Below are 27,018 nucleotides of genomic sequence, written 5' to 3'. Positions count from 1 at the left end.
TGTCTAGAATTTATTTGTTTTTAATTTTACATTATAGCTTAAGAACTTTTAATATCTCCATGCTGTCCACAGTTAAAATTTTAAGTAATGCATATTATTCCAGTGAGAGGCAGCACCATCCATCATTGTTGGGGAGTTTCATGCTTGCGATTTTGAGGTTCTCTTTAATGCTTTGAGGACCAACACCCTGGACTTACTGGAGTAATGTAGCGCTCAGGTTTCAGCTCCTCTCTTTACTTGGCTCTGAGAATTCTACATGCCTGGAACAAGGGGCATCTCCAAAGTCACTAACGTGGCTAGATAATGGATAACTAGAAGTGCCTGCCCCCTCCACCATCCTTGCCTTGATGCCAGGTGAGATCCAGGCTCCTCTGCCCCAAGAAGGGCTAAGCTTACATTATCTCCAGCTCAGCAGGTCCTTGAAAATTACGTTGTTTTAAGGAAATAAAGAAATGTGATATTTCAACAAGACATTGGGAACAGTGGTTGCCTCTGCAGAGGGAAACTGGGTGGCCAAAGGATGGGGTAAGAGGGAAATTTTCAGGCCAGGAGCGGTGGCTCACACCTGCAATCCCAGCACTTTGGGAGGCTGAGGCGAGTGGATGCCTTGAACTGAGTCCAAGAGTTCGAGACCAGCCTGGATGACATGGCCAAACCCTGTCTCTACAAAAAAGCCCTTCAAAATTAGCTGGATCTGGTAGTACATGCCTGTATTCCCAGCTACCTAGGAGGCTAGGTTGGAGGATCACCTGAGCCTGAGAGTTTGAGGCTGCAATGAGCTGTAGTTGCACCACTGCACTCCAGCCTGGGTGACAGAGACCCTGTCTCAAAGAAAAAAAAAAAAAAGGAGATTTTCTTTGCAGATCCTTTTATATCTTTCCCATTGGGCACCATGTGAAATTATTATCGAGTTAAAAAAATTTTTTTTAAAAACGTAGAAGAAGTTAATGTATTATTTCTGCATATCAGTCTGTGGACTAAGCTTTATACAATGCATTCATTCTCTTTATTTACCTCAAATGTGGGAAGTAGCTATTATTGCCTCTGCCTGACAACAAAAAAACTGAGGACTGGAGATGGGCTGTGCCTTGCCCAAGGTCACATGGTGAATTAGTGTCAGAACTGAGACTCCACTGGGTGCAGTGGCCCACACCTATAATCTCAGTACTTTGAGAGGCTGAGGCAGGTAGATCACTTGAGCCCAGGAGTCTGAGACCAGCCTGGGCAACATGGTGAGACCCTGTTTCTACTAAAATAAAAAATACAACAGTTAGCTAGGCGTGGTGGCGTGCATCTATAGTCCCAGCTACTTGGGAAGCTGAGGCAGGAGAATCACATGAACCTGGGTGTTGGAGGTTGCAGTGAGCTGAGATCGCGCCACTGCACTCCAGCCTGGGTGACACAGCGAGACTCTATCACAAACAAACAAACAAACAAACAAAAGAATTGAGACTCTACTCCAGGCCTTCTGACCTGTCCAGGGGGTCTCCACTTCTCCAGGTACCTCTTCCCTTACCGGCGGAAGCCATGCCGAGGTGTGGACAGAGGGGTGGTGATATCTCTGTAGTTATCACCTACAGTAGGGTGGTCACACGTCACACTGGTGTTATGCAATCTGGGCTCAAATCCTGGGGCTGTCCCTGGCTTGCTGCATGACCTTAGGTAAATCACAAAACCTCTCGGGCCTTTGCTCTGTGATAGCTGGGCTCCAAGATGGCTCCAATGACTCCCACCTTCCGGCGCTCACTCTTTTGTGTGGCCCTCTTTGGCAGTGAATAGGGCTGACCTGTGGGACCAACAGGGTATTTTGGAAGTGACAGTGTGTGTGACTTCCACAGCTAGATAATAAAGGGTATTCTAACAATGGAATATTATTCAGCTCCTGGGCTCAAGCCATCCTCCCACCTCAGCCTTCAAAGTAGCTGGGACTCCAGGCATGTACCACCATGCCCGGCTATTTTTATTTTTATTATTGTAGAGACAGGGTCTCACTATGTTGCCCAGGTTGGTCTCAGACTCCTGGCCTCAAGTGATCCTCCTGCCTCAGCCTCCCAAAGTGATGGGATTACAGGCATGAGCCACGGCGCCTGGCCGTGGCTGCTGTCTTTCTTGACTGCAGCTTCACAAGGACATTCTGGAGTATGCTACAACATAGATGAACTTGGAGGACATTGTGCTCCGTGAAATAAGCCAGACACGAAAGGTTACATATTATATGATTCCATTTATATGAGATACCCAGAATAATCAAGTTCATAGAAACAGAAAATGGAGAGGTGGTTGCCAGGGGCTGGGAGGAGGAGTAGAGAGTTACTGTTTAATGGGTATGAAGTTTCAGTTTGGGAAGATAAAAAAGTTCTGGAAATAGATGGTGCTGCTCATTGCACAAAAGAGTCAACATACGCAATATCATATGAGTGTACAGTTAAAAATGGTTAAAATGGTAAATTTTATGTTATGTGTATTTTACTGCGATAAAAATATTTGGGGGAAAAAAGACATTATGGCTTCTCTCTTTCTCTTGGATCACTCATTCTGGGGGAAGCCAGCACCTACGTTGTAAGGACACTCAAGAAACTCCGTGGAGAGATTCATGTGCTGAAGAATTGAGGCCTCCTGCCCATAGCTCCACATCAATATGCCAACATGTGAGGGAGCCATCTTAGAGGCAGACCCTGCAGCCCAGTAAACCCCCAAAGGATGTCAGCCCTGGCTGACATTTTTTTTTTTTAAAGAGATGGGATCTTGCTGTGTTGCCCAAGCTGGAGTGCAGTGGCACAATCATAGCTCGCTGCAGCCTTGAACTCCTGGGCTCAAGCCATCTTCACACCTCTGCCTTCCAAGTAGCTGGGACTCCAGGCATGTACCACCATGCCTGGCTATTTTTGTTTTTATTTTTGTAGAGACGGGGTCTCACTATGTTGCCCAGGTTGGTCTCAAACTCCTGGCCTCAAGTGATCCTCCTGCCTCAGCCTCCCAAAGTGCTGGGATTACAGGCATGAGCCACTGTGCCTGGCCCTGGCTGACGTCTGTCTTGACTGCAACTTCACAGAGAGTCTAGACAGGAACCATCCAGCTAAGCCACTCTCAAATACCTGAGCCACAGAAACTGTGTGAAATGTAAGTGACGATTGTTGTTTTAAGCTGCTAAGTGTTGGGATCATTTGCTGCACAGCGATAGGTAATGAATACAGTTCTTCATCTGTAAACTAAATATTGCAGTAATTTCACAGTGTCATTGATGATGATAATTTCATGATGACTCCTTTGATAATGACTTCATAGGTTGTATTTCATAGGGTTGTTGCTAAGAAATTAGCAAATGCTAATTAGTGCTTGGAGCAGTGTCTGGCACCCAGTAGATGCTGAGTAAATGTTAACTGGTTTGATTATATGTTCTTTGTTATTTCTGGCACTGTGAGATGCTGAGCCTGAACAATAGATTCCCCGCCCCCCCCTTTTTTTGAGACGGAGTCTTGCTCTTGTCACCCAGGCTGGAGTGCAATGGCACGATCTCGGCTCACTGCAACCTCTGCCTCCCAGGTTCAAGCGATTCTCCTGCCTCAGCCTCCCAAGTAGCTGGGATTACAGGCGTGTGCCACCATGTCTGGCTAATTTTTGTATTATTAGTAGAGACGAGTTTCACCATGTTGGCCAGGCTGGTCTCGAACTCCTGACCTCAGGTGATCCACCCGCCTCGGCCTCCCAAAGTGCTGGGATTACAGGTGTGAGCCACCGTGCCTGGCATAGATCCCCATTAAGGAACATAGCTAGGGCCCAGGCTGCAGTGGGATAATAGAGATGGTTAGGATAAGAGCTACCGTTATTGAACACTCACTCAATGCCTGTTCATAAGCACTTCATATCCTTCCATCGAAGCCTCAGCAGCAGCCCTTTGAAGTAGATGCTATTATTTCCCCATTTGACAGACTAGAAAATCAAGGTCCTGAGAGAGAAAATGACTGGCCCTAAATCACACACGGAAGAAGTGGGGTAGCCAGGATCTGAACTCAGATGTTTCAGACCCCAAAGTTTCTATTCTGAACCACTAGGCTGAGCTGCAGCTTGACTCCCCATCCCCCACACCCACCCCTGACACAAAGCTTATCTTTTCCCTTTACCAATTTCCTGCTTATTAGTACAGAGTGAATTGCCCACACATCTGAATGGAATCATTAGTTCCTTCACCTCCTATCTGCAGAGTGTCAAACTCCTTTGCACTCGGGAGACTGGAGAGTAGATTCCGTTAGAAGTTTGTTCTTGTGATTCATGTTCCTCTCCCAGGCTATCCCCTTCAATAGCTAGGATTGGGAATAAGAATGCATACATGTACAGAAAAGCACAGAAACATCTGCCCTGCCTTAGTTCCCTACAGTGTCTCATCAGAGGTGGTTTCATTAGCCCTAACCCTTTGCAGCCTGGCACCTTCAGACATGCCACCAGCTGGCTCTCCTAATATTTGCTGCGGGGCCATGTGGTCATCAGGAGGGACAGGTCCTCAAACAGGCGATGAGCTCAGGACATGGGCATTGCCACACCTGCTCCTCTCCCCAAGGAGGGGGGAAAGCTGTGCAGTCACAGACAACGTGGCCTTTTATAAGCTTGAATCTGATGTGCATACTTGTGTGTGGGCAGGAGAGCAGACAGGGACCAAGCCAAGGCTGACAGGGATCAGAGGGAAGGACAGGGGTGTTTGCGGATGCCTGCAATGTGGCAGTGGCTGAGCTGGGCCTGTGTGCCTGTACACCATTGTGTTTCAGACATTTTTGACTGTTAAGTCGCAGGAAGAAGTATATTTTGCAGCATGACCTATAACACACACACACACACACACACACACACACACACACACAATTGACATGAAAATTTCATGAATCTGTACTTACCTTTTATGAGCAACGCATGCTGACTTCGATTCGATTCTAGTTTCTTCTACTCCAGTCTATTTTATTCTTTCATTACAAAATTGCTAGTCATGACCCATTAAATATGTCTAAACCCCCAAATGCAGGAGTTCATAATCTGGGTCTACAAACTTGTATACAACAAAACGATATAATTTTATTTTCACTGACCTCTAGTTGAAATCCAGCACTTCCTTTAGGTATGAATACAGGCAACAAATCATAGTAATATGTTTCAGTGACATTGTCACACACACAAAAATCACAGGCTGGGAGTGGTGGCATGCACCTGCAGTCCCAGCTACTCAGGAGGCTGAGGTGGGAGGATCGCTTGAGCCCAGGAGTTCAAGGCTGCAGTGAACTATGATCACGCCATTGCACTTCAGCTGGAGTGACAGAGTAAGATCTTGTCTCTAGAAGAAAAATCACAGATTGTTTTGTATCTCATTATGGTTGTTGCAGATGTCTCAAAATAACATTTATGATCTTCACTACCTCAAAATTGTGGTCGTTACTATACTTAGTGCTAGATCTTTTTATTTATTTGAGACGGGGTCTCACTCTGTCATCCAGGCTGGAGTTCAGTGGCTCAGTCATAGCTCACTGGAGCATTGAATTCCTGGCCTCAAGTGATCCTCCTGCCTCAGCCTCCCAAAGTGCTAGGATTACAGGTGTGAGTACCAGGCCTGGCCCGATCTTGTTATTTAATTTGTTAATAAAGAAGCACTTGTATTACTACATCACACATCTAAAATATTTTGATAATTGCATTTCAGTAGGTTTGCTTTGTAAACCTACGTATTTGGCCAAGTGCAGTGGCTCACACCCATAATGCCAGCACTTGGGAGGCCGAGGCAGGAAAATCGCTTGAGGCCAGGAGTTCGGAGAGCAGCTTGGGCAATATAGTGAGACCCTGTTTCTACAAAAAATAATAAGAGACCCCCATCTTTTAAAAAATAACTGGGTGTGGTGGCAAGCCCCTGTAGTCCCTGCTACCTGGGAGGCTGAGGTGGGAGGATCGCTTGAGCCAGAAAGATCTAGACTGCAGTGAGCCATGATCATGCCACTGCACTCCTGCCTGGGTGACAGAGTGAGACCCTGTATCTTTAAAAAAGAAAGAAAGAAAGAAAAAAAGAGCGCAAGGAAAAAAAACTCCTTATGTATTGGCATTTAAATATTATTCTGAGTCTGAGAAGGGGGTCTGTGGGTTTCACTGGACTTGTGAGAGGGTCCACGACACACAGAGTTTGAGAGCTGCTGCCCCAGTGGGTCCTGATACACAGTTCATGAAACGCCACCCCATGCTGAAAACTCCTGGGGGGCAGAGCTCCGGAGTCTTGAACCTGGAGCCCAGCGTGGAAATCACATCGGTGGCCAATGTTTCCATAGCACATATGGTGCCAGCCTCGGTACGAGGCCCTTCGCATGGATTATTTCTTTTAATCTTTACACCAACTCTTGTGTGAGGGGTACTATTCTTAGCCCCATGTCTCTGTCTCTTTACCCAACTTCATTTTTCTTCTTAGCACCAGAAGTGTCATATATTTTTATCTGTTTATTGGCAGCCTCCCCCACTGGGATGTGTGTCTCTTGAAGGCAGGGATTTGCTTTGCTGAGTGCTTCATCTCCAAAATACCAAAGTATGCAAGACTTAAGGGGGTACCAAAAACTCAGGAATCATGCCATGTCACATATCATGTTCACACACACACAAAACCTCAGAAATCAAAATAAGGAACATTTTACTGCCTTTTTTCTCTTTGGGACAGTGTCTCGATCTGTCACCCATGCTGCAGTGCAGCGGTGTGATCATGGCTCACTGCAGCCTTGAACTTCTAGGCTCAAAAGATCCTCCTGCCTCAGCCTCCCAAGTAGCTGAGACTACAGGCACATGCCACCACACCTGGCTAATTTTTTTTTTTTTTTTTTGAGACAAGAGTCTCACTCTTCACCAGGCTGGAGTGCAGTGGTGTGATCTCAGCTCACTGCAACCTCTGCCTCCTGGGTTCAAGCGATTCTCCTGCCTCAGTCTCCCAAGTAGCTGGGACTACAGGCATAAGCCACTAAGTCCAGCTAATTTTTGTGTTTTTAGTAGAGATGGGGTTTCACCATGTTGGCCAGGATGGCCGCAGTCTCTTGACCTCGTGATCTGCCCAGCTCGGCCTCCCAAAGTGCTGGAATTACAGGTGTGTGACACCGCGCCCAGCCTAATTTTTGTATTTCTTATGGAGAGGGGGTTTCACCACGTTGCCCAGGCTGGTCTTGAACTCCTGGGCTCAAGTGATCCCCTTGCTTTGGCCTCCAAAGTGTTGGGATTATAGGCATGAGCCACTGCACCCTGTCTGTAATATTTAAAAAAATAAAAAGTAATGCCCCAAACCCATAAACAAAATATCAACATTTCAAGTAAAGATGGGATCCAACCTCCTGCATGTGTACATTACTGCCTGGATCTCCTTATCCTGTTACTGGTCCTGAGGGGCTTAAAACCTAAGGGTTGCTAAAGTGAATTAGTCTCATTTTGCAGATGGGGACATTGAAGAAAGGATGCTAGAGACCTCCTCAGTGCCAACAGCTAGTAAGTGGAGCAGTTAGGATTTTGAACTCAGGCAATTGAGTTCCAGACCCATCTTTCTTAAACCCTGCACAGCCAGCCTCATGAATTATCATGCTTGATCTTTTTGGTAGAGGCAGTAACCTGGTAAAATCAGATAGGTTTGAGTTAAAACCCCAGTTTTGACTGGGTGCAGTGGCTCACCCCTGTAATCCCAGCACTTTGGGAGGCCAAGGTGGGTAGATCACTTGAGGTCAGGAGTTTGAGATTAGCCTGGCCAACATGGCAAAATCCCATCTCTACTAAAAATACAAAAATTAGCTGGGCATGATGGCGCATGCCTGTAATCCCAGCTACTCTGGAGGCTGAGGCAGGAGAATTGCTTGGATCCGGGAGGTGGAGATTGCAGTGAGCCGAGATCACACCACTGCACTCCAGCTTGGGCGACAGAGCAGGACTCTGTCTCAAAAAAAAAAACAAACAAAAAAAACAATTCAGTTTTGCCCCTTCCTAGGTGGGTGATCTTGGGCCGGTCATCTCAGTGCTCTGTGCACAGATTAAAGAGGGTAGAGGGGACTGGAAGGGGATCAGAATGTGGCTACTTCATTAGGTGGGTCCACAGTAGGTGTGTCTGAGAAAGAGTGGGGAGACTGGGATGTTAGAGCAGGCACCCTTGGGTGAGAGTTGTGGGAGATGAAATAGAGAAGCATGCAGGAGCCAGTGGATGTAAGTATTTGCAGACCAAGCCAGGGACTTCGGACTTTATTTAACATGTGACGGAAAGCCTTTGGAAGGTTTTGATGGCAAAGTGACATGATCAGACTGACAGCTTGACGGGACCCCTCTGACCATTATGTTGAGAAGAACCTGAAAGATCAAGGGCAGAAATAGGGAAGCTGGTCTGGACATGGTACAATATGAAGGCAATAAACAATGGTGGTCTGGCCCCAAGCTGCAGCAGTGGAGGAGCAAGAAATGCAGATCCTAGATCTATGTTGAAGGCAGAGCCCAGAGGAACGGCTGACAGGCCATTCATTTCAGCACTGTTTGTTACAGCAAAAGTTGAAAGCAACTTGAACGTTCGGGAGTAGGAGACTGACAATTACCACGTATAATAGAACACAATATAGGCTTATGAAAGAATGAGGAGGCTCTTCGTGTATTAATACAGAATGATTTCCAAGATACATTAAATGAAAAAAGCAAGATGCAGAGCAGTGTGTATGGCACTCTTACTATTTGTATTGGGTAAAATAAAACAAAGCAAAACAAAACAACACACGCATGCTACACATCGGGTATATGTATATGTGTGTGTGTGTTTGCAAAAATGATCTCTGGAAGGATACATGAGAAACTGGTGGCCTCTAGGGACAGGGGGACGGGGGTCCGGGGTGTAAGGGAAATTTCACTTTTCATTGCACCTTTTGGATTTGAGATTTTGTGCCTCTTCTCAACTGGAGGTGATGTCCCCCAGCGGACATCTAGCAATTTCTGAAGACATTTTTGGTTGTTGCAACTGGGGGGAGGTATTACTGGCATCTGGTGAGTAGAGGTCAGAGATGTTGCTAAACACCCTACAGTGCCCAGGACAGACCCCACAACAGAGCAAGAGCTGGCCCTAAATGTCAGTAGTGCTGAATTTGAGAAGGTTTGATCTATTAAAAAAACATAATAAGGCCGGGTGTGTTGGCTCACGCCTGTAATCCCAGCACTTTGGGAGAGCAAGGAGGGCAGATCACCTGAGGCCGGGAGTTGGAGACCAGCCTGGCCAACATGGTGAAACCCCCTCTCTACCAAAAATACAAAAATTAGCCGGTCCTGGTGGCGGGCACCTGTAATCCCAGCTACAGGAGGCAGGAGAATTGCTTGAACCTGGGAGATGGAGATTGCAGTGAGCCGAGATCATGCCACTGCACTCCAGCCTGGGTGACAGAGTAAAACTCAGTCTCAAGAAAGAAAGAAAGGAAGAAAGGAAGAAGGAAAGAAAGAAAGAAAGAAAGGAGGAAGGAAGGAAAGAGAAAGAAAGAAAGGGAAAGAAAGAAAAAGGGAAAGAAAGAAAAGAAAGGAAGGAAGGAAGGGAAAAGAAAAGAAAAGAAAGAAAAAGAAAAAGAAAGAAAGAAGAATAGAAGTTTTTTTTTTTCAGGATGGTCTTTATTCTGAGATTGTATATTTTATGGGTTTGATATATCCTTTGTTTTACTAAGATAATATATAGTACATAATAGTCATTTTTTCCACATCTTTACTTGGCAAAATAAAATGTCAGCAAGGCTTATACACTTCCCTAAGCTGAATAAAAAATTATCCGGGCATGGTGGTAGGCACTTGTAGTCCCAGCTACTTGGAAGGCTGAGGCAAAAGGGTGGCTTGAGTCCAGGATTTCGAGGCTGCAGTGAGCTAAGACTGCACCACTGTTCCCCAGCCTGGGTGTCAGAGTGGGACCACATCTCTAGAGAAATAAGAATAACAATTTTTTTTTACTAGGGTATGAAATCCTAAAGTCTGGAAACTACTCTTTTCACTCAATGGGCTTTTGAAAGGTAATGATTTTAAAATATGTCCACAAAATATTTGATCCTTTTTCCCCAAGAGGTAGAATTACCTCTCTCTAAGTGTGAACTGGATTTGGTGACTCACTGCTAACAAATAGAATTTGGTGCGAGTGATGGTTTCTGATTTCTGAGACTAGGCCACAAGATGCATTGTGCCTTTCTCCTTACCCCTCTCTCTTGGACCAGTGCCCGTGGGGGATGCCAGCTTCCATGCTGTGAGGACATTCAAGAGCCCTACGGAGAAGTCCACATGGTGAGCAACTGAGGCCTCCCGCCAACAGCCAGTAAGGAACTGAAGCCTCCTCAGCCACCTTAGAGGCAGGTCTTCCATCCCAGTGAAGCAGAGGACTGCAGCTGGTGTCTTGATTGCAACCTTGTGAGAGACCCCTAGCCAGAACCACTCAGCTAAAGATGCTCCTGAATTCCTGACCCACAAAAACCATGAGATAATAAATGGTTCAACTTGCTAGAGTTTGGGGGGTAATTTGTTACACAGCAGTAGATAAATACAGAAGGCTGGGCACAGTGGCTCATGCCTGTAATCCCTGTACTTTGAGGGGCTGAGACGGGTGTATCACTTGAGGCCAGGAGTTCAAGACCAGCCTGGCCAACATGGCGAAACCCTGTCTCTATTAAAAAATACAAAAAATTAGCCAGGTGTGGTGGCACGTGCCTATAATCCCAGCTACTCTGGAGGCTGAGTCACGAGAATTGCTTGAACCCGGCAGGTGGAGGCTGCAGTGAGCAGAGATTGTGCCACTGCACTCCAGCCTGGGCAACAGAGTGAGACTATGTTCCAAAAACAACAACAAAAAACCTCCCCAAAACAAATATAGAAATCTTTGAGCCCTATCAGTAAGGCAGAGATCACAGAAAGGTAGCCTATGGGCTCTGGTCTGCCTACAGATATATTTCATTTGGCCAGTACAGGACTACAAAAAATGGAATTAGTCACTAATGTTTATTTATTTTTATTTTTTATTTATTTTATTTTTTAGTAGAGACAGGATTTCACCATGTTGGCCAGGTTGGTCTCGAACTCCGCCTTGGCCTCCCAAAGTCCTGGGATTTCAGGTGTGAGCCACATGCCCAGCCATAGTTGCTAACATTTAAAAGTTGGGTATTTCCTGTGAAAATCCAGATTTCTGACTTCTCTTAGAAAGATCTAATATTGCTGGGCCCACATCCCTATGGGGTAACAACCAGCTGGAGATGAATGGTGTTCACCCCTTTAGACAGGGCGTGTGTTCTCTTTTTTACCACACTCACCACCACCCCCTTATGTCTCTTAGTTAAATTGCTTTACTCATTTATGTTACCTGCTCTGCCCCAGTAGTCATTTGAGCTTATACCTTCTATTGTAAGACAGTTTTTAATGAGATGCCCAGGCACAGTTGACATGCGAACTAAATGACCAGAGTTGGAACTTTGATTCATGAATATCATGTAGGATGGGTTACCACTGGCTTGCATAGTGGGGGTGAAAAGCCAGTTATATTTTCATGTCCTCCCTCTTCCGGGGGTAAGAGAAAAAGCTGATGCCACCTGGAGACAGGATCCCTGATTCAAGTCCCCTTACAGTGCTTCCCATCTTGCCTCCCTGTGCCCTCCAAAAAATAAACTCCACCAGGCTTGTTTTATCCATACCTTTTATTGAACTCTGCAGACTTCATTAAGGGACCATTTGCTTAGAAATTCTTAAACATTTGGACATATTTTACAAGACAAGACAGCAGCTGGAGGTCACACAAAGATCACAATTTCATCTCACCACATGCATAAAAAGACACTGGGATTTTTGTTTGCGTGTGTGTGTGTGTGTGTGTGTGTGTTGCGCACATGCGCAACGCTCATTTTCACCTTTATGGGAAGGACTAGAGACGTTAACTGACGAGAGATGAATAGGACCCACGAATGCACCCCCGAGAAAAGAGTGGCTGAGGACATTGGTCATTTATGGCTAATGTGATTGGCTTGGCCCCTGTCAAGGGTTGGGTGATCAGAATGGCTTTACTGGCAGAAAAGCCCCAACCTCACACGACGGGTTCCTGGGAGAGACAGGGTCTTAGCTGATGGGATCTGGGGGCATACTATCATGACGGCTTTGGGGCTCAGAAAAAAGATCTTCGGCTCTAAAAGCTGGAGGGCAGGCTGGTCTTAATATCCAGCTGGACTCCCATGGCTCAGGGAATGCGATCCAGTTTCCAGATGTTGGCTCCTATGTTTCTGCCCCAGCAAGTCCCAGACCAAGGGAAGTCCCAACTTCGAACCCTTGGCTTAGTCCATTGGAAAACCACTTGGTGGTCCCCCCATGGGTCGTGTGTGAGCTAAAATAGAACATGAGGCTGAGAAATGCAGGGTAGGGGAAGAGGAAGGAGGGCGGAGCTGCCCTGTGGGCCCCCAGGAAGTGTGGCTCTGAGAGGGCTGTGGCCCTTATCAGCTTGGGGCCTACAAGCATCAAATTGAGATGTCATCTTGAGTCAAAGAACAGAAGACCTTGATGGGGCAGTTATGGGTTTCAGTGGGAGCGGGGCTCCTTATTTTTCTTCTCTTCACGGTTAGGTAGGGATTCATTAACTCCCCCATTCACTCACACATTCACGCATCCAGTTATCCACTCAGGGGCCAAGCAGTCACACATTCACTCACTCACAAAAACACAGGTTGGATGACCATCATGTGCCAAGGGCATAGGTTCGGGATAACCCTGAGTTCCTGGTGCAGAAAATAAGGTTCTCAATTTTTGACCTTGGATTGAAATCAAGATAGACCTGGAGAATCCTCCCTGTCCCCACCCACTCAGGCACACTCAGCTCAACCAAGAGGGAGGCCCAAACCCCAGTGAAGCCCAACGGGCAGAGCCAAGCTGTGGAGATGTCAGAGTTTCTTGGGCATCTTCTCTGCTGCCTGCCTCTTTCCAATCTTGGTTCAGATCAGGGAAGCAGGAAGTACGGGAAGATCCCTGCAAGGCCCTTGAGGGCGTCGTAATGGGACGGAATTGGGAGTTTCCTACATTTTCATGAATTATCCTACTTTTGCCTCCTTGTGTTGTTGCAACTTGAGTGATTCTGCAGGGCAGAGCCTCCAGTGAGGAGTTGGGAGGAATCTTGAAAACTGGTTTTTATTTTATTTTGGTTTCAGAGGAAGGCGGCTGCTCATTCTACCCACCCAAACATATCATCCTGCCCAACCTCATGCTAAAACAACCAAAGACAAACCGGTCTTGGGTTCATCCTAAGGTTGAAGTCTCACTTCCTCCCAATCCACCATACATGAACCCTCTCTTGTCAAATGCTTTCCGTGGAGAATGCAGTATGCAGGCTGATTTGGGATGGAGGCCACAGCTGCAGGAGAGCAGGCATTCGGCTTGGAGGCAGCCAAGAGCCTGGTTTTGCTGTGAAACTGGATTAAAAGCTGCCTTTCTCGTTTGACCCTTCTGGATTTTTTTCATCGATGGGGACTTTCAAAGGTCTTGAGTGGGATCTCTGATTTACCAGAAAAACAAGCCCTTTTGGAATGGAGCCATTTGCTATTGCCTGGGCAGTTGTTCATTGTGGGGATGGCTAGTGGGGAACAGATATCATTGCATCTTTTGTACAGAAAGCCCCAGGCTCATGAGGGCACAGGAGCTGGGCGGAGGGGCTGAAGCACCATAAGACAGCCAGCCAGGGATGGGGGACAGCGTGGATTGCTCCTTGGCTGGCCTGGGGAAGGGTAGCATGAGTCTCATCCCAATGTGGTACCTGGTAGGCCATTGGGGATGGGTTGGATTGGTGACTGACAGTCATTAAAATGTTCCAAGACAAGGAGCCGGAAGGAAGCAGACTTGTCTCTTGGACACCCCGTCTGACAGCTCCAAAGCCCAGAAGTTGCATTCCTGCTAATTGTGCTGCATGCCTTTGCCTCAGTGGCTTCAGCTTATATCCAGAGTGTTGAAACCACCTACACACACACACACACACACGCACACACACGCACACCAAGAAACAAAGAGGAATTTCTGTGGTTGTTCAGCCCAGTTTCCATGCAATGCTAGGGCCCGTCTGCAATGCCCATTTTTTACACCATCTAGCCAGCCTCTCTTTAAACACCTGTGATATAAGGGAGCTCACTGTCCACCATGGCATTGAGTTCCATGGTCAGACAACCCAGCCTGTTAGGAGGGCTTCCTTAATTTGAGCTGCAATTGACCCCATCCCTTTCATACAATAGAAATTTTCGGAGAACTTGCATACAGCCAGCTGGCAGCTAAGTGGTTTTCTTCTTCAGGTGCGCTGACCCACTCTACCCCATCCTGGCCAGCCTTTAGCAGATCTTTTCAGGATCTTTGGAGGGAGGAACAGAGAATTCGGTTTATAAGTGAAGATGAGCGTTCCCTTGATTAACAGAGCCCCACCCCAATTCAAGTTGGCATTTGGGGAAGTTCAGGAGAAATTCTAGGTTAAGATAAAATCAGGGAGAGTGGATGGAAATGCGAACTATATAACCTCTTTCTTGATGAAAACAGCAACAGCCATAGGCAACAGTGTTTGCTTATCTGGGCATCAAACCCAGGAAACTACTGGCAGACATTTTTTTTTGTTTTGTTTTTTTGCTCTTGTACAAAGGAAAAAAAAATCTTGTCTGTTTTATTTGACCCTGGTTCAAACCAGACTATTAGAGGTTTTTGGGGCAGGAGAACTCTGATCAGGGTCATAGTCCAGAATAATAAAACTCATATTTGAGTTGGCTTCCTCTCGGGAGTTATCCGATGGGATGGCTCACTGCCATCTGAGGGTCCCGATTTGGCTCAAATTTCTGATTCCAGACAGAGACCTGAGCCCTGCAGCTGACAGTGAGGCGGGTGGGATACCAAAACCTAAATGAATGCAAGTTGGAGATTATCTGGGCTTTCTTCATCTTCCTGCGTGAGTTGACGGATGGAGAATCACTTTCTGCTGAAGATCCTGCCTAGTGAGATGTCCTCCGCCCACCCAGGGCTGAAAACTGCATCTGGAATTAATTATCAGGACAGTCCAAAAACTCCCCCGAGGCCTGGATAGGTGGAAGCTGGAAAACTGCCCCTGTCCTTGCCACACACCTCCTGCTCTATGGAGCCAGGCAGCTGGCAAGGGAAGGGGAGATGAGCTAGCAGATTTGGGGACATCTCTTCTCAGGGTTTGGCTGCAAGGGTCTCTGGCCACTGTTTTTTGGTGAAGCTGTTAGAAATGGATTGAAATGGGCTGGGTGCGGTGGTGGCTCACACCTGTAATCCCAGCACCTTGGGAGGCCGAGGCAGGCGGATCACCTGAGGTCAGGAGTTCAAGACCAGCCTGGCCAACATGGAGAAACTCTGCCTCTACTAAAAACACAGAAATTAGCCAGGCGTCATGGTGCGCTCCTGTAATCCCAGCTACTCAGGAGGCTGAGACATGAGAATCACTTGAACCTGGGTGGAGGAGGTTGCAGTGAGCCGAGATTGCGCCATTGCACTGCAGCCTGGGCAACAGAACAAGACTTTGTCTCAAAATAATAATAACAAAAAAAAAATAAAAAATAAACAGATTGAAACAAGGAACCGATAAACAAGTCAGTGAGATCGGAGGCCCAGCATGTTCTTGTGAGGTTCATGAGAACCTGAAAAAGCTCTGACCTGCAGATCTGATTGATATTACAGGCCGACAGGGTGCTGGACATGTGGGAGCAGCCCAGCCAAGGAGGGACTCGCATGTGTTCTGGATCTCAGAAATGCCAGTGATGAGTTTGCTTGCATGAGATTTTTGGTTCCAAGATCTCTGGGGATGAGAAAACTCAGTCCCTTCAGATCCCTAAAGGGGTGTGGGATATAAGCGAAACCAGCCCACATCCCATCCTGATTTTGAGGGCCATCTGTAGCTCTGCTTCCCTGGGTCTCATTCCTGCATTCATGCCCTGGATTCTTAAGAACAACGAATGGGAGAAACACACAGAACTGAATGAGGAAAGTCACAGCATTGACAGAGTCCAGGCCTAGTATCAAGAAATGCCTACACAAGGAAGTCAGACCCCAAAGTCTTTCCCCATCCTCAAGAAATCAGAATCAAAAAGAAGAAAACCCAAACAGCCCGAGGGACAATGGTAGGAACTGCAAAAGACCGGAAAACAACAGCTACGATAGTGACCAACAATGAAACTCCTAATTGTTCTGTATTACAAAAGAAGAAATTAGACTCAATTGCCCTATTATAAATTTGCTAAAAATACATATATATATATTTTATCTGAACAGAAAAATAGACTACTCTGAGATGCGTGGACATTCTATGACATAGTCGCGCATCAGAGACTTCTAGAGCCAGAAAAATGGCAACAGAAAATTCAGAGGTAACTCTTATTTCTGGGTGTAGCCAGGACTGGTTTGGGTTGCCTGGGCTGAGCGACATGAAAGCATTTGGATGCTGTCCTATAAGCAGTGATAGGTGAGGAAACATCAGCTTGAGGCTGGAAGCTTTCCATTGTTCTGCCAGGGTCTCAGGGGAGCCCCTTCTCCCTCCTGCCCACTCTGCAGCTACAGAAAAAGTCCTTTCCCAAAGAAGCATATCCGGAGCCTTTTTGCCTTGCTCTGTTTTGATTCAAAGTTACTTGAATTGAGGCTGAAAAAAAGCCTGGGGTATTGTTACTTGAGATTAGTTGGTAGAGAAATAAGAAAAGGAGAGAGATTAGCGATAGAGACCTGGCTTTAGTGGCCCTTGTCCGTGGTGAATTTTAAATATCCCCTTGTCCATGGAACTAGACACTCCAGCTGGGACTGGAGCAAGACAGAAATATACAATAGTTACAAATATCAACAATACATTACAGTTTTACAGAAGAGAATACTGTTTTGTTTTTCTCCTTAGAAACATGGATCTTACTAGGAGAAAAGGCAGAGACGAGGCTACAGTTACCAAGACACATGGAGAAGCTGGAAGTCAGTTTGAAAAAGTTTGTATCACCAGCAGTTTTCAGGGGCAAGCTGGGTGGGTTAAAAGAAATGGCCTCCTCAGGATTTTGCTGTTTTTCCTTCGTACTCTTCTTCCTTCTTGATCCCCAGTCCTTTGGAGAAAGGGACTTCACGGGAACAAATGTTCTCTCCTCCTTTTTTCTTTCCCCTTGAAGTGTGCTTAAGATAGAATTCCTAAAGAAGGCACTGAGAAATCTACTGCACCAAAGTCCTGTTGGTTTCTTTTACCCAAAGATAAAAAGGTGAATATACTGTCTCCTCCAAAGCTTCCCCACCTCTCTCACCGCCGGTGGCAGACTCTCCCCTGTGTGATTGGGACACACAGCTACCTGGTCCCTAGCCCTTTCTGACAATGGTGGAAGTTGGAATGCAAGTTCAGCTGGGTTCTTGATGAGTTTCAGTGAATTCGCCAAACTGACCAGCAACCATCCGCCGCATCCAGCCCCTAGTTTGCTTGTTTGGGTTGACTTGTTTCTTTCTGCTCTCATTGGTTCAGGAATGAATGGGAAATGGACCACCAAGTTAAAGCAGGATTTGCCTTCAGACCATTGCTTTCCTCTTCTCTTCTCTATCAAGACCTTTCTATCAAGTGAACTTCTCAGTGAAGACTCTTAGGTAGATTTCCCAGTGCGTGTATATTCACGTACATAGGTACAGTTTGGGTGTATGCATATTAAAATTCGGATATGTTCTTTTTTAGCGGGTGGATGGGCTAGGAAAACTTATTATACTCTATTTCGAATTGAGCACGGAATAAAAGCTATACTCCCCCAATACATACACACACAAGTAAAAGAAAAAAAAAACCCAATCAAACCCAAATGGAATACTTTCTAAGCATAGTATATGCTGAATTTCAATTATTCTGTTTCTATAAGAACTCTATAGGACTCTGGCTATGAAGCCTGAAAAGGTAGGTTCTTAATGATACTTCTGAATTCGTCCTTCAAAAGTGACTCAATAAAATGCTACTTTAAGGTTGGACAAAATACACAAGGAAGGAAGGGCCAGGTCCTACATGACCACAGAAGGCAGAAAGGGCCTTTGGTTACAAGGAGAGTTGCACCAATTGGTTTTCGTTTTTTTTTTTTTTTTAAAAAAAAACAAAGAAATCATTTTCAATCTGTACACTTCTCATCTGCTTCAACCAACAAATGAAATGCCTTGATTGGAAGAAAGGGTAGTAAGTTCCTTCTCAATATATATGGCTATATTGAAACATGTTCACTTTCCTGATATGTAAAATAGACTATATAATTATTATTATTATTTTTTACAGATAGCATCAGCTCTAAAAATATCTGAATTGGAAATCACAACTATTTACTTTTATCAAAAAGCGTTTTTTTTTCCCTGAATTTTCACATTTGTGCTGATGGTGGACATTAATGGTGATGAAAACAAAGAAGAGACATGTGAGATGGTCGGCGGAGAACTGTCCCACAGTTGTTCCTCAAGAGGCCCCCAGCTCAGACTGCATGTTCAGCAAAGTATTTTGGGAGTTCTGCTTCCTCTGCCTGGCACAGGATGACCTCACACTCTCCCTGCCCCTAAGTCCCTTTGCAGTTGCTGTGTGAATACTCTGAAGATACCTAGGAAGGGTGCTGTTCTTGTTTTCTCTGTTAATGTGGCAAAGAATAGGACTGCACCCTCTTGGGGGGATCCCAGTCTCTGGAGATGCTGAGAAGTGTTATGAATTGGGTTTGTATACAGCAGAGAAGAGGTATTTTTAAGGGTGGTAGAATGATCCCATCTCATCATACGTGTGGCAGGTGGCTCAACCTTATGCCTTATGTATGAAGGGCAGGCAGAACAGCTCCATGATATTTGTGTACTGAGAGGTGGATCATGTCATTGTACTAACAGTCAGACCAGCAACAGATGAGATTGAGACTTAAGACTAGGTGAACCAATACCCTATCTTTCTTCCATTGGGAAGACATATGCCTGTTACTGTATTGAGGATAGACAGAACTACACTATTGTACTTGGGACATCATCCATCAACATTACATTAAGAGAACAACATTGTTCCATTGTACTACAGACAGGCAGACCAATAACATATCATCTTTACTGACAGGTGAGCCAACACTATAGCATTATATCCATCAGTGGTTCAACCTAATGCCACTGTACTGAGGAACGACCAACAACACCATGCTGTTGGACTAAAAGCAGGCAGGACAATGCCAGGTCATCAAACTAGGACAGGAAAACCAACACCAAGAAATACACCAGAACCACTCAGGATGCACACAAATACTTATTGCTTTTGTCTGTACTGGCTGCATCGATGGCTGCAGGAAGGAGAGTTGAGCTTTTAGTACAGACAGTGACACTGAAAAACCAATAGCTGGTTGACAAGAAAGAGAACAGAGTAAAACACCCAATGTCCAACTGTCACTGTGTCCTTTTGAGATGTGCATGTCTCCTGTATACTTGACTTCATGACAGGCCCCACCCAAGGGGCAAGAACCCCTCCTGACCCATGAGGGTTAAGGGAAGGCTTCAGAGGGGCAGGGAAGGAGCCCACAGACTTTGATATGGCAGACAGTAACACCAGCACAATATTACCCATGGTGGCCAGAAACAGGCAGGTAGCAACAATCCAACTACAGTCCCAACAATTGGGCCACGGGAAATAGTGCTTGTTTTAAAGTGCAAGATGTTGACACTGTCCCTGACAGAACCTATTTTTGAAAAACATAAAGTGCTTTTTATTTTAACTTGAAAACCACAGAAAACAAAACAGAATTTCTATTATAGTAGGTACTTTCCTTGCTGCAGCAGGAATTATTCAGTCTGAACTGGGCATTTCAATGCGGGGTATTTTTTTCCTTTCATTTTTGCAAGTAAAAAATATCATATTTTTATGCTGTTCTTCAGTAACACACAGTCTCTTTGAATAAGCTATTTCTTTTGCATATTTGACACTTGCATATCTTTTGAGTCTACACTAGTGATGTAAAGAAAGCATGTTCCTCCTCCAACCCTAAAACAATGCTCTGAGTTCATGCTGTTGGCTGGGTGCCCACCTTCTGAACCCTTCCCAGATTGCCAGGGGGCAATTAGAATTGAGTACAAGTGGTGCAACTCACCCTGATGGTATCTCAAAATAAAATCTCAGGTACTACGAAATACTGAAGTCAATGAAGACATTTGAGTAAGGGTTTTGCGCTGGGATCGTGGCTTATGGCGCAGAGACTTCCCCGTGACCAATCATTCCCTGTAGCTGTCTAACAGTGGAATCCATCCAGGAGGTGATGGATAGGTGTTCCTAGGGGTGGCTGGGTAACATTCAATACCAAATTGGTCAACCCACTTTTTCAACACCAGCCGCTTGTTCCAGCATCCTTCTCCAGCTGAAGCCAGGAGGATTGGAAATGTTGCCCTCCGAGGCTGAGATGGAAAGCCATGAGAGAATGGGGAGTATGTGGCCTCGGTCCTGCCTAAAGTGGTGGTAGTGGTGGCTGTGAGTTCCACTCATGTCATCTCCCAAAGAGGGCAATAGAGTTGTTACAAGGAGGTGCTGTGCCCTATGGCTTGGCCAACTTCATGCTGATGGATCTGTCATGGCTCTCAAGGTCTTAGGGAGCCTTCTCTGGAGTCTCTCTTCTCTCTGAGGGCTTTACAGGGCCTTTCTGTTCCAGAGTTCATGCAGAAAAGCTCTGTGGCAGGTAAGCTGAACAGCTCTCCTCTTTGGACCTCACCCAAAAGTCTCTCCTCCGAGGCAGGGCAGTTCAGATGCTCTGATCTCGTGTGCTTCCATGGGCTCCTCCCCCTGGCAACACACGGACGTCAGGGGAGATGTGGTTCTCAAGTTTGCACTTTTCCTGACCACTGGGGCCTTTTCCAGTCAATGCTTCTGTGGAGTAAATACAGTTCTGCCTTAAGAACTTAGGGGAGGTGGGTAAAGGGGAGCTTTCAAAGTGGTTTTTCTCCGATCTTGACCCCGTGCTGAACTTCGGACTGGTGCTCCCAGGGAGGCTTTTGGGGGGGCTGGAGTCCACACTGTAGAGAAGCTGCCCCTCATCATCTGTGTCTGCGTCAATGTACTGGTGGACACCCGCCTCAAAGTTGAACGCTATTGCTGTGTGTTTCTCAGGAGACCGGGGGGGTGTCTTAGCACTTGCTGTGGTGTAGATGGAGGACTCTGGGCTCAGCACAGCCTTGTCCAAAAGCGTGGCACACTCCAGTCCAGCGACAGCAGCCGCAGCACTCCCCCGGTTCCTAAGAGGGTCATGGTACATCCCTAGAACGGGGAGGAGTGGACTGGGGTCACCCTCCATGAAGTTGACTTTAAGTGCTCGGAGCTTCAAAGGGTTGTTAGTTTTCATGGAACTCTTGGGGCTCTCGATGAAGAAACTAGAGTGCTGGCTGGCATCAGGGCTGGGGTTGGCCTCCACAAACCTACCACCACTGGCACCCAGAGCTCCCCGCCAGCTCACTTCTGGGGCTGTGCTGCCCCCAGTCTTGCTGGGGAGTGATGTCAAAGGGCTGTGGGAGAATCTGGTGGCCTCAGGGAAGTCTGTGGCACAGCTAATGAAGCTATCAATGCTCGACATACTTCGCATGTCGATGACCCCTTCTGTGCGAGTGGGCAGAGGGGCTACGGGGCTGGGGATACTCTCCATTTCAAGTTCTTCCTTTGGTTTGCTCTGTGCTGCTGACTCCTTGGTATTGAGGATGGGTTGGGATTGGGTCTTGGCCATCTTATTGTACATGTCTTCCAACTGCTGAACGTTCAGGTGCTGAGGACTGGAAGACGATCTGGCTTTTTCAGGGGATCCTTGCTCCTTGGTTTCAAAGGACTTACTTGAGCTAGTTTCAGACAGTGTCCTCTTTGTCCATTTCCATTTGTTAGGAGACAAGTGGTTATCTTGCACTTTGTCTTTCTTACCCATATTCTCCCCATTTTTCTCAACCACGATGTCCATCATCTCAATGCTCCGGGCGAAAGCATCCTTCATGTTCATGGATACGATGCTGCCATTCCTCTTGGCTCTCTCCAGAGCCTCTCGCCGTTTGATTGCTTTCTCCTGTCTCTTCTGCTCCTTATAGAACTCAGAGAAGTTATTGACGATGATGGGGATGGGAAGAGCAATCACCAGGACTCCCGCGATGCAGCAGAGTCCCCCAACAATTTTCCCCAGTAGAGTCTTGGGGTAGATGTCTCCATACCCAACAGTAGTCATGGTGATTGTGGCCCACCAGAAAGAGGCTGGGATGCTTTTGAACTTGGTGTCGTCCTCATCCTTCTCAGCAAAGAAGACAAGGCTGGAGAAGATCATAATGCCCATGGCAAGGAAGAGGATGAGCAAGCCCAACTCATTGTAGCTCCTCCGCAAAGTGAAGCCCAGGGACTGGAGGCCAGTGGAGTGGCGTGCAAGCTTAAGGATGCGGAGAATTCGCATGATGCGGAAGATCTGGACCACGCGGCGGACATTCTGGAATTGCAGCACGCTCTTGTTGGATTCGGTGAGAAAAATGGTGACATAGTATGGCAGAATGGCCAACAAGTCAATGGCATTGAGTGGGCCCTTGAAGAACTTCCACTTCTTGGGCGAGGAGAGGAACCGCAGCAGGTACTCCATGGTGAACCATGCGATGCACACGGCCTCCACGTGGGCCAGCTGGGGGTTGTCTGTGGACTGGCCGAATTCATCGAGGCTCTGTAGCTCAGGCAGCGTGTTGAGGGACAGGGCAATGGTGGAGAGGACGATGAACATGATGGAAATTATGGCAAGGATCTGTGAGGAGAAGAGAGTGGGATTTAGTTATCAACCTACCCACAGGATGATCATCATAATATCCTGGATCTACAGGGCACTCCTCAATGTTCAAGAGCATTTTCACATCTCACTAGTCATTTAATGAGCCAAAAAGAGAATTTGTTGTAATCCATTTATTGTCTAGATGTGGAAACCAAGGCCCAGAGAAATGAAATGTTTTAAAGCTATCAGCAAGCCCAGGGTTCAGGCATACTTTTTCAGAGAGTAACCATTTTATAGGCCCTGAAACCCTGCATTCTCTGTCACAATGACTCGACTCTGCAGCTGTAGCATAAAAGCAACCTTGGATAATACATAAATGAATGGGCATAGCTGTGTTTCAATAAAACTTTATTTACAAAAACAGGCAGTGGACTGAATTTGGCCTGTGAACCATGATTTGCTCACTTCTGATCCAGACCAGTGGCTCACACTGGATGGGGAACTACCTTCACAGAGATGATACTAATGATAATAACTATCCTTGATTGAGTGTTCATTGTGTGCTAGGCATTTTCCATGAAATAGCTCATTTCATTCTTACAATAACTTTGTTCAGCGCTATTAGCTCCATTGAACAGATGCGGACACTTGGGTTTCCACAGCTAGTAAGTGGAAGAGCCGGCATTTTAACCCAGGTCTGTGTGACCCAAGAACATGAGCTCTTAAGGCTGTGTTAAAAATCGGATGCCGCTGGGTATGGTGCCTCATGTCTGTAATCCCAGCACTTTGGGAGACCTAGGCAGAAGGATCGTTTGAGGCCAGGAATTCAAGTCTAGCCTGGGCAACATAGTGAGACCCTGTCTCTATAGAAGAACAAAGGGAAAAAAAAATCAGATGAAAGCTAACCTTTTGCTAGAAAAATGCCTAGACACTCAAGATTTTGCAGGTAATTCCTAGGGAGGCACAGACATTCTGGGCCCATGTTAACTCCTGATTGGAACTATGTGCTTTTGGGAGCTAAAGACCTTGGCTTAACTACCTTCGAGTCCCCTGGATCAAGAAGAAGGCTTGGCCCAGAGAAAGGGCTCAATGGATATATGTTGAAATTAATGGAACCTAGGCCAGTCTGCAGACTGTGCAGAAAAGCAAACAGATGTAATCAATTGCTCCGAGGGTCTTTTTTTTTTTTTTTTTTTCCCCAAAAATACAAATCCAATCACATTACTCCTTTGCTTAATAAAACTCCAGGGCCCCTCATGAAAAAATCCAAACCCCTAAACCTGTCTATTGGGTCCCCTATACCTGTCTTGCTTTTGTAGATTTTCTCTTTCTCTTCCTCTGCCCCTGCTAAGTGGGAAGGGGGGGGCCTGGTCACCATGGTTGTATCATTTGATCCTGCCTGCCACTGATCAGAGCACGAAGTTTGGATAAAAAAATCCAGGTTGAGCCAATCCATACACTGGGGCTTAGCCAACCTACCTTTGAGAAATTTGAGTTCAGGAACCCAGGCGGTGAGTGGGTTATGGGAGGGTGAGTCCCTGAATTAAATGTTAAGTAGAATCTAGGCTTGAATCACCTTCATGATAAGCCCAACCCTCAAGCAACTGTCTCCCAAATGTAGGGGACAGAGATGCCATAAAAACATCAGAGAAAGCTGAACCTTAGCCTAGACATGGTGGCTTACATTTGTAATCCCAACCCTTTGGGAGGCTAAGGTGGGGGGATTGCTTGAGCCCAGGAGTTCAAGACCAGCCTGGGCAACACAGTGAGACCCTGTCTCTACAAAAAATAAAAAATCTGCTGGGTGTAGTCCCAGCTACTTGGAAGGCTGAGATGGGAGAATCTCTTGAGCCCAAGGGAGTTGAGGCTGTGGTGAGCCATGACCACACCACTGCACTCCAGCTTGGGTGACAGAGAGAGAAAACCTGTCTTGAAAGAAAACAAAAGAAAAGAAAAAGGGGGGGGAAAAAAAAGAAACGAAATTAGCCAGGCGTAGTGGCGGCACCTGTATTCCCAGCTACTTGGGAAGTGAGGCAGGAGAATCGCTTGAACCCGGGAGGCAGAGGTTGCAGTGAGCCGAGATTGCACGACTGCACTCCAGCCTGGGCGACAGAGTGAGACTCCGTCTCAAAAAACAAACAAACAAAACGAAAGAAAAAGACAAAGAAAGCTGAACCTTCAAAAGAAGCCAGAAAATGAAGGGAAGGTGCAGATGAAGGAGGAGTGGGGACCGCAGGAGGGTCATAGCAGGGTACCGAGGGCAGCAGTTAAGAGCTGAGGCTCTGGCGTCAGCCTGTTTGAGGTTCAAGCCTCAGCTCTGCCATTTCCTTACACTGAGCAAGTTATTTAACCTCTCTAAGCCCCAGTTTCCTCATCTAGAAAATGGGCTGATAATAACAGTATCTACCTCAGAGAACTGCTGTGAAGATGAAATGTGTTAGCACAGGCAAAGTGCTAAGACCGCTTCCAGCAGCACACGGTGAGTGTCTAATAGATGCCAGCTGTCATCACAGGGGAACTCTCAGACCACATCACCCCATCCACTCAGATCACCCAGCCTCGGGGTGGCCCGGTCTTGGTTTTTGCCTCCTGTCCTTGTTCTGAGACTGTCTGCTGTATCCTGTAAGTCAACCCAATTGCTGCATGGGTGAGTGTGAGAGGTTTCTGGCCCTGCAATGAATCCCCAGTAAGGACACACGGTTGTAAGTCCTTCTCATTTTGATTCTGACCCCTCTCTCTGGCCACTCCTGCCGTGGGTTCTCAAAATTCACACTCCTCTAGCCGCACACTATCATTGGTCAATTCTGCATGTCCGAGCTTCTTGCTTGCTGTCTGGTGAACTCCAATCCATCTTTTCAAATCCAGCCCATGTGACCCCTTCCCTTTGGAGTGCTCCCTGCTTTCTCCAGGCAGGGTTGACTGCTCCATCCTTGGGTTTCCTCACCATTTTACCATACCTTGGGGATACTTACTACTCATATCCCATCACAGGTGCGTGCGTGTGTATGTGTGCGTGTGTGTGTGCACATGAGTGAATGTGCTTATTGCTGGCCAGAATTGGTGAGCACTGGGAGGATGGGGATGGGTTCTGAGGTTTATCTATGTGCCCCCAGCACCTAACCCAGGGTGGGACACCTGACAGGCGCTCCCCAAGTATTTGTTGGCCGTTGCTCAAGTTCATGGAGTTAGAAGTAGACGGGTCAGGACCAGAATTCTTTTTTTTTTTTTTTTTTGAGACAGTATCTTTCTCTGTTGCCCAAGCTAGAGTGCAATGGTGTGATCATAGCTCACTGCAGCCTCAAACTCCCATACTCAAGCAATTCTCCCACCTCAGCCTCCCAAGTAGCTAGGAATACAGGAGAGCACAACCAAGCCCAACCAACTTTTAACTTTTTTTGTAATAATGGGGTCTCACTTTTTTGCCCAGGCTGGTCTTGAACTCCTGGGCTCAAGCTGTCCTCCTGCCTTGGCCTCCAAAGCACTGGGATTACAGGTGTGAGCCACTGCACTGGCCTGGGAAATATTTCTTGGTCATCTACTCTGCATGAGGCACTAGGCCAGACACTGGGGATGCCACAGGGGGCAAGAGAGTGCCGGTGCCCTGATGGGCCAGCTCTGAAGATGAAAGGGAATGTTCCAAGGTGTGGTGCCTCCCTAGCCTCAGGGGTTCCATAACTTCTGATTTTTTTGCTATAGTTAAGTCTGACACATCCTATGTTTAAAAAAAAATAGATTTGAGTTTCTTGATTTGCACCTATTGAAAAAGAAAGATTCTGTAATACTTTATAAAATGAAATGTTTGAGGCTGGGTGCAGCAGCTCAAACCTGTAATCCCAGCACTTTGGGAGGTCGAGACAGGTGGATCACCTGAGGTCAGGAGTTCAAGACCAGCCTGGCCAACGTGGTGAAACCCCGTCTCTACTAAAAATATAAAAAATTAGCCAGGCGTGGTGGCGGGTGCCTGTAATCCCAGCTATTCGGGAGGCTGAGGCTGGAAAATTGCTTGAACCCGGGAGGTGGGGGTGGCAGTGAGCCGAGATCATGCCATTGCACTCCAGCCTGGGCAACAAGAGCAAAACTCTGTCTCAAAAACAAAATAAAGAAAATAAAACGTTTGATATATACAAAAATAGACCTAATTTATATATAATTTATGAACCATAATCAAATGAACACCTAGAACCCGCCACCCAAATGGAGAGACAGAGCAGGCAGCAATAACACTGACACTTCCTTTGTGTCCTTCCCACTCCAGAGATAACCTCTGTGTGCAGTTTTTCATCCCATTATTTCTCTGTATGATTTTCAAAAAGAATTTATGGGTCCC

At 46.5% G+C, this 27,018-nt stretch overlaps 1 protein-coding gene and 1 long non-coding RNA gene across 4 annotated transcripts in view; one reads left to right on the top strand and one right to left on the bottom strand.

The window, feature by feature from the left end:
- The window catches only part of LOC134735817 (uncharacterized), a 52,371-nt gene extending 41,892 nt beyond the window's left edge, over positions 1-10,479 (top strand). The window contains exon 2 of the long non-coding RNA XR_010119335.1: positions 10,200-10,479. This is a non-coding gene — a long non-coding RNA (uncharacterized lncRNA). The remainder of the gene's footprint in view (positions 1-10,199) is intronic.
- Positions 1-27,018, bottom strand: part of KCNB1 (potassium voltage-gated channel subfamily B member 1) — a 182,212-nt gene that overhangs the window by 51,939 nt on the left and 103,255 nt on the right. The window contains exons 2-3 of one of the 3 annotated variants that reach the window (XR_008654482.2): positions 20,076-22,727; positions 5,230-5,317 (exon numbers count right to left, since the gene is read on the bottom strand). Coding sequence is in view for 1 of the 3 variants with exons in the window: in XM_055265219.2 (XP_055121194.1) it covers positions 20,718-22,727 (2,010 nt within the window). In the remaining 2 variants the exon portion in view is untranslated. Of the gene's footprint in view, positions 1-5,229; positions 5,318-11,645; positions 22,728-27,018 lie in introns of those variants that run through there. The other 2 variants (XR_010119320.1, XM_055265219.2) reach the window with 2 other exon arrangements.

This window comes from Symphalangus syndactylus, chromosome 24 (assembly GCF_028878055.3).
Source record: "Symphalangus syndactylus isolate Jambi chromosome 24, NHGRI_mSymSyn1-v2.1_pri, whole genome shotgun sequence".
Taxonomy (NCBI): Eukaryota; Metazoa; Chordata; class Mammalia; order Primates; family Hylobatidae; genus Symphalangus; species Symphalangus syndactylus.
Note: the sequence above shows the minus strand (reverse complement) of the source record. Positions and strands in the feature narration are given on the sequence as shown.